At 52.7% G+C, this 6570-nt stretch overlaps 1 protein-coding gene across 1 annotated transcript in view; it reads right to left on the bottom strand.

Annotated features, from left to right (window-relative positions):
* The window catches only part of CSTB (cystatin B (stefin B)), a 31356-nt gene extending 28235 nt beyond the window's left edge, over positions 1 to 3121 (bottom strand). Inside the window, exons 1-2 of the mRNA XM_010834901.1 lie at positions 2902 to 3121; positions 380 to 481 (exon numbers count right to left, since the gene is read on the bottom strand). Coding sequence (XP_010833203.1) covers positions 380 to 481; positions 2902 to 3120 — 321 coding nt within the window. The 5' untranslated portion in view covers position 3121. The remainder of the gene's footprint in view (positions 1 to 379; positions 482 to 2901) is intronic.
* Between the last annotated feature and the right edge of the window lie 3449 nt (positions 3122 to 6570).

The following is a 6570-nucleotide window of genomic DNA, read 5'->3' as shown; positions in this document are numbered from 1 at the left end:
CAAGTCCCCCTGCTCCGCTGGACTTGGCTGGACAGGCAGGAAGGCCTTGGATGCCCGGAGGCTGCGTCCCTTCATGTCCCCAGAGACTGGGCTGAGGACACTCCCATCTTCCTCCTTCAAGTACAGGGGGTGCCCAGCCAGCACCCCTCACCCACACTTACTCCAGCAGAGCCCTGCGGGCCTCAAGAGGCTTGGTCCTCTCCTCCAAGGCAGCCGCAGGACACACGTGTACACACATGCCTGCACACACATGCTCATTTTAGACAGCCACCAACTCCCTGAAGCTGAGGGCCCCACAGGACCCTGCTGAGCACTCCTGCCCTGGACACCTGTGAGCTCCCACTTCAGGCTCAACCTTCCTTTGAGGGGGACACCCCACCTTGATGAAGTAGTTCTTCCCAGCAACCAACTGGCTTTTGAACTCCAGAGCCTTGAACACTGGGAACTTCTTGTTCTCCTTCTCCTCCAGCTGGGACTTGACCTGGGGAAGGGGAGAAGGGAGAGACAGGTAAGCTCACCTGTATTAGAGGTTACAGCTGAACTCTAAGGCCCACATTCTACATACTTTCTAGAGCACATTTGTTCTTTACAGCTGAGCAGACATTAAAATGCTTGCCCTGATTTCAAGTACAGAAAAGTTTTTTAATTCTGCTGAGGTTTCAATGGTAATCATTTGCCTGTATCATTAGCCCTTTCTTTTCCAGACACAGATAGTTTCTATTCTCATGGTTACAACAGTGTATGTGAGTTCGTACCTTACCATTTTCACTCAAACCTTCATTTGACAGAGTATGTAGTTTTTAATCACTTTGAAAGCTAAAACATTTTAAAATGTTAAAATTTAATATTAAATTTAATCTTCCATCTTACTGACGTGCCTTAATTCTCTTACGTAATCCCAATTTCTTCTGTGACAAAATATGCAGCAGATAAAGCACTTTTATAGGAAAAAAAATGCTTTGCTGCATCTTTAGATGGTCTCTCTAGGTTGCAGGGCCTTTGGGCAGAGACTGTTTTGTGATCTTTGGTGTCAGATCTTTACTCTCAGATCAGTCATGTTTTCCAGGGTCTTGGCCTTTGGGGAACTGAGAATTTTTAAGGAAGAAGGGGAGAGCAGGTTGTTTTGTCTTGACTTGAAAACCTAAGCTAGTTTCCGAGTGCTCAAGCTGCTGACTGGACCACTGGCAGCCACAGGAGCTTGCTGACTGCGCTGGAATCCTCAGACCAGTTGTGGGGCTCGGAGGAGTTCAGTTAAGACCAGGAGTGTGCTGCTCGGACAGCCGAGAGGATCACCATCATAAATGCCAGTGAGTCACTTGACAAAGGCCTTCAGGGAGGGGCCCTCCCTGTGAATGAAGTGGAGGGAAGGATCAGAGGGAGGGTCAGGTAGTGAGAATCTGGCCGCCTGCTCCCTCCGAGTTTGCCAGGGCCCTCAGGTGATCAGCTGGGTGTGTCCCCCTGGGCCAGTGCCCACCTTTGACTGAACACTCACCTGTGTAGCCCCTGTTCCTGCTAGGTGTGCAGGGAATTGACCCTCAGACAGTTTACCTGACCAGGGAGGGCCAAGTGACACCCACAGACCCTCCTGGGGGTCTGGGATGGAATCACCTGTTTCAGGAGTGGAGGCAGGAGAACCCCACCCTGTGCAAGGACTGGGGAGAAGCCCAGGTGGAGGTGGTGCAGCAGCGGAGGTGGACGCCTGCAGGACGGCAGGTCACTGACACAGCTCCGACCAGGAGAAAGATGAGCTGGACTGGAGCCAAGGAAAGCTCAGAAGGCCCCGGGTCACTAGGAAGCTGTCAGTTGCCAGACCAGAGTGACTAGGTGTGCAGAGGGCCAGGGAGGGCCCTAGGATAGGACTGGATGTGGTGGGTACAGGTCTGTCTCTGGCCTCACTTCTCCTCACCTGTTGATGAAAACTTCAGAACAGAAGGTGACCGGATGGTGCCCCTGCCCCTCACAGAGCCCACCCAGCACACGGGCGGCCTCCTTGTTCCCAGGGGCACTGAGGACGGTCCACTCTCAAGGGCTGGACCCCAAATGCAGGCCATAGTGACAGAGACTCTCGTCTCCCGAGGGAACTCACACTCATTCAAAGCTCAGGTGACCAGCAGGAATTCTCCAGCCTGGAGACCCAAGAAAAGGCCGAGAGGGCTGGGCTCTCTGAGTGGCCACAGGGGAAAAGCTAGGAATCTCCTCCTGTCTGGCTCTGCTGGGAGTCCCAGCAAATTCCTACTTTTCACAGTCTCAGGAGACTGACTCAGCCCCTTCCTTTACCACAGTCAGATGGTCCCAACCACGGGAGAGGAACAGGGCTGAGCTCATGGCCGACATTTAGGAAGAAGCAGCCAGGAAGGAAGGTTAAAGGACAAAAGCTTGTCTTCAGTCTCTTCTTCTTATCAGAACTCGAGCCTCCTGGGCCCTACTTGTGATGACAGGCAGGACAGGCCCAGCTCGTCCCACCCCAACCTGATCCTCCGGTGTGTTTTTCTGGAAGCAGGGCTGGACAGCTGACCAGGGTCTGAACCGGGCTCTGCCTCCTCGACCCAGCTACTTCCTGTTTCTAAACTTTTTATTGGACACCACTCCAAATACAAAAAGGGCTACACTCAGTCCAGCCCGAGTCTCGGACGCCTGGGACCCGGACCCCATATTCACGCATGGGGACCTCACCCCGCCTGCCGTATCCTTTGCTCTTTAAGTGCTATTCTCTGTCACCTCGCGCCCCCTAACCCAGTGGACACCTCCGCACCAGAGAGCTTCGCAGGCAGGGAGGTGCATCCACTTGCGTCCAGCCCGACTCAGGGAGGGATGCGCTCGGGCGCAGAGCCTCCGTCCCAGCGGGGATGCCTGCGGACGCCCCCGGCCCCCAGTACCCCAACCGCCCCACACAGCCCGAACCTTGTCGGCGATGGCCTGGGTCTCGGCTGTGGCCGGCTGCGTGGCGGAAGTCCCTCCGCACATCATCTTGGCGGCAAGCGGGGCGGGAGCGTGCGGACACCGGGCGGCGGTCACGCGGGAGCGGCAGTCACGCGGAAGCAGCGGACACTCGCCGGAGCAGCGGACACTCGCGGGAGTGGTCGGGCGGAGTCGAGCGCCCAGACCTGGCGCGGCGGTCATGTGCCATGCGGGCGAAACCACAGCGCGCGGCGGGTGCGGGGGGCGGGGGGGGGGAGACCGGGACCGGAAATGGGTGCGGGGCGTCCCGGAAGGGAATGGAGCGCGGGCCGTCCTGGTCAGTGCGGACTGAGGAGGACAGGAGCACGGCCGCAGCCCGGGACCCCCGATGGGTACCGTCTCGGGACCAAGGGTCGTGTGCTGTAGGGCTGTTCCCCCTCCCGGGGTTTGGTGTCGTCCTCCCGGGCGGCGGAGTCAGAAGGTGTGGGCGGGGGCGCGGTCTGCAGGGTCCGGGGAGAGGGGTGGTCCCCGCCCCGCGGGGCTGTGCGCTGAGCTGTGCGTCTTGTCTAGGTTTCCGCGTCCCGAGCTGGGCAGGACGCGGAGTGGAGGGGGTCCAGCCTGCCCCCTTCCGGCGTCCCGGGCCACTCAGGGCCCCCAGACCCTCTCTCCTGTGTTGGCGTCCAGGTGCCCACACTGCAGACAGGATGACAGTGATGGGTCTTGAAATGAGAGGTGTTTGGGTTCGCAGAGTAGGGGGGAGCTGGCCCTGAAAGCTGCCCAGGGCCGGGGGGAATAGAATCCCCTGCCCGGCGACCCTCATCCCTAGGCCTGGCTCAGCGCCCTGCCTGTGCTGGTCTGCTGTGCACACCATGGGCGTGTGACCCGAGGACAGGGTGAAGGGCTGACATGGACGGACAGAAGAAGCACAAAGGAGTCCAGTGGCTGCGAGGTGATGACTCCCAGGGCCTCAGGCCCGGGTGGGGGTCATGGGGAGGGCGTTAGTAAAGGGTTTGGTTCTGGCCCTTAGCCTTAGGATTTAGAGTATGTGTAATATCCAGAAAAGAAAGGGTCCCTGTCTTTTTGGGGCAGGGTGGGGCTGTGCTGGGAGCTGTCTGGACAGGACTGGCCTATCAGAAAGGTCCAGCTGCCCCTCAGTGGGCGCTGGGCCTCTGCCACCCCTGGGGGCTGACTCTGCAGGTGCAGGCCAGCCCTGCCTCATGGGGGCCCAGCGTGGAGCCTCAGTAGGAGTGGCTGGTGAACAGGTGTGTGGGGAGAGGAGCCTCACTGGGAAGTGCCAGGGCAGAGCCTGGTCTGTAAATTCAGGGAAGCATGGGAGGTCAGGTGAGGTTGAGCCCTGGGGAGGTAGGAAGGAGAAACTGACACCCAGCAAAGGCCCAAGCTCAGAGAGCTGCACTTTGACAGCAGGAGCTGCAGCAAAGCAAGGGAGGGGGAGACAGCCTCAGGTCCACCCTCCTCGGTCTGAGTGAGCAATTTTTCCTTTCTGTTGTGCTGCAGACCCCCCTGTAGAATAGACAGGGCAAGAGGAGTGGGAAGTGTTGAAAGTGTTAAAGAGTTAGAAAAAACGGTTTCTAAAAAGACTGACAAAAAAGGCCTAATCTTTTGATAGCTAAAAGCAAAATCTTTTACTATACTTAATTTTCTGACACGGGTAACACTGAATCAAATGAAAGACAGCTCTTTATAGGAGTAATTTTACAGTTATTAAGTAAAAGAGGAATCAAAGTTAAAAAATCTACCATTCAATCATTTTTTACATTTGTACAAGACCACTGCCCTTGGTTTCTACAACAGGGCACTGTTAACCTAGATATCTGGGAAAAAGTAGGGAAACAGCTAAGAGCTTATTGTGTTCAGCACGGCTTGGAGAAAATCCCTACTTACACCCTTCCTCTGTGGAATATGATTAGAGATGCTTTAGATCCAGCTCATGAATTTAAAAAGGTACCTACCTGTTAAAGAGAAAAGTAAAGTTGGAAAAGTACCTGTTAAACAAAAAAGCGAATCTACCTGTTATAAAGAAAAGTGAAAATGAAGAGGCTATACCTAGCTATTGGCAGCTAAATGAATGGCTAGCCACTATGACTGCCAATGAACATGTAAAAGATAGGGATGAAAGGAAAGATCAGACCTCCCCTCAAGATGAGAAAGATTTAGAGGAAACAGCAGCTCGATGCCATTCTGATGAGGATTGGTCTTTTTTAGCTAAAGATGCTCCTAAAAGTTTAAGAAAAACATCCCTAATCAGACCATCCGCTCCTAGGAGCTTGAGGGAAACATCCCCGATCACACCGTCCGTAAGATTTAGTCACCAAACAGTTAAAGGATCTCCGGAACAGGAGAGGACAAATAGGGGACGCTCCCATCCCCCCATGCCTCCTCCTTCATGTGGGGGTTAAGGGCCTCCGCTAGGAGTTTCCCGGAAAAGGGTTTTCTCTAGTCCCAAGGATGAATTTGATCCTCACCTTGAGGCTTCTTTTCTAGTCCCCTCTGCAGTTTAGATAGGGTAAAGAGGGTACAAAATAAATAAAAATCTTCTCTAAAATTAAAAAAAAATGAGTTTCTCTGCATCTAAGAATAGACAAATGTTTATTGGCTCTGTGAAATATGATTAGAAATGTCCTGGACCCTTGTCATGAGGCTGTTAAATAGCCTATGGGAGAGGCTATAGCGGTGGATGGTGGTGAGTCTCCACTTTCTGCACAGATCATAATTTCTGCTATTGAAAAAAAAAAAAAAGAGAGGGAGAAAGTGCTTTACCTCTTGAGGAAGGAGAGGGCTTACAGGACGCTGCGGCCGAGCGCCCTGGCGAGCTCCCTCCCTCTCTGCGCAAACCTTTAAAAAACTTATCCACTACTTTCTGATTTAAGGTGATCGCCACCGCCTCCGTTTGTGCCTCCCAGGGCCCAGGAATTCCCCACTTTGCCCCCAAACCCTCCCAAAGCGTTGCCTAAGCCTGAGGAAGATAAAAAGTTTTTTGAACAGTGGAGCTTTTAAAGCAGACTGCGTGCACAATATGCAGAGCGTGCTCCTTAGAGAAAACCCCTTCGGGGGGGTCTCACCCAGGCTAGGAGAAAAGCGGAACCGGCAAGGGGATTTAGCAACAATATTAACCCCTGACATGCCGCTTACTCCAATTCCAATGGGAGTGGCTGGCTCCCTACCTGAGGGCATTGTAAGATTTGTCCTGGGGCATAGCTCGCTTTCTTTTCAAAAAATAAAAAAAAAAAGAAAAGAAATTTCGGTGGTGCATGGTGTAGTAGATTCTGATTATATTCGAAAAATTAAAGTCTTGATCTCACCGCCTACCAAAACTGTACAAATTAATAAAGGTCAAAGAGTAACACAGCTTTTGCTTTTACCTTATGATCAGACAAGAAAAAACTTGACTTCTCAAGCTAAGAGCCACAATGCATTTAGATCTAGTGGTCTAGCCTTTTGGGTACAGGAAATTACAGCTCCAAGGCCTTTAAAAGATCTTTTAATTCAAGGGAATAAAATGTCAGGGCTGAGTTACAAGCAGTTATTTAGGCTTTTCAACATTTAGGAGACCACACCTTTAATCTTTTGACTGACTCCAGATATATTGTAGGGTTGTTTCCTCATATTGAAACTGCTAATATTCCAAAAAATAAAACTACTATCTTCTCCTTG

Source organism: Bison bison, unplaced genomic scaffold (assembly GCF_000754665.1).
Source record: "Bison bison bison isolate TAMUID 2011002044 unplaced genomic scaffold, Bison_UMD1.0 scf7180017864037, whole genome shotgun sequence".
Taxonomy (NCBI): domain Eukaryota; kingdom Metazoa; phylum Chordata; class Mammalia; order Artiodactyla; family Bovidae; genus Bison; species Bison bison.
This window is presented reverse-complemented; position numbering and strand designations above follow the sequence as displayed.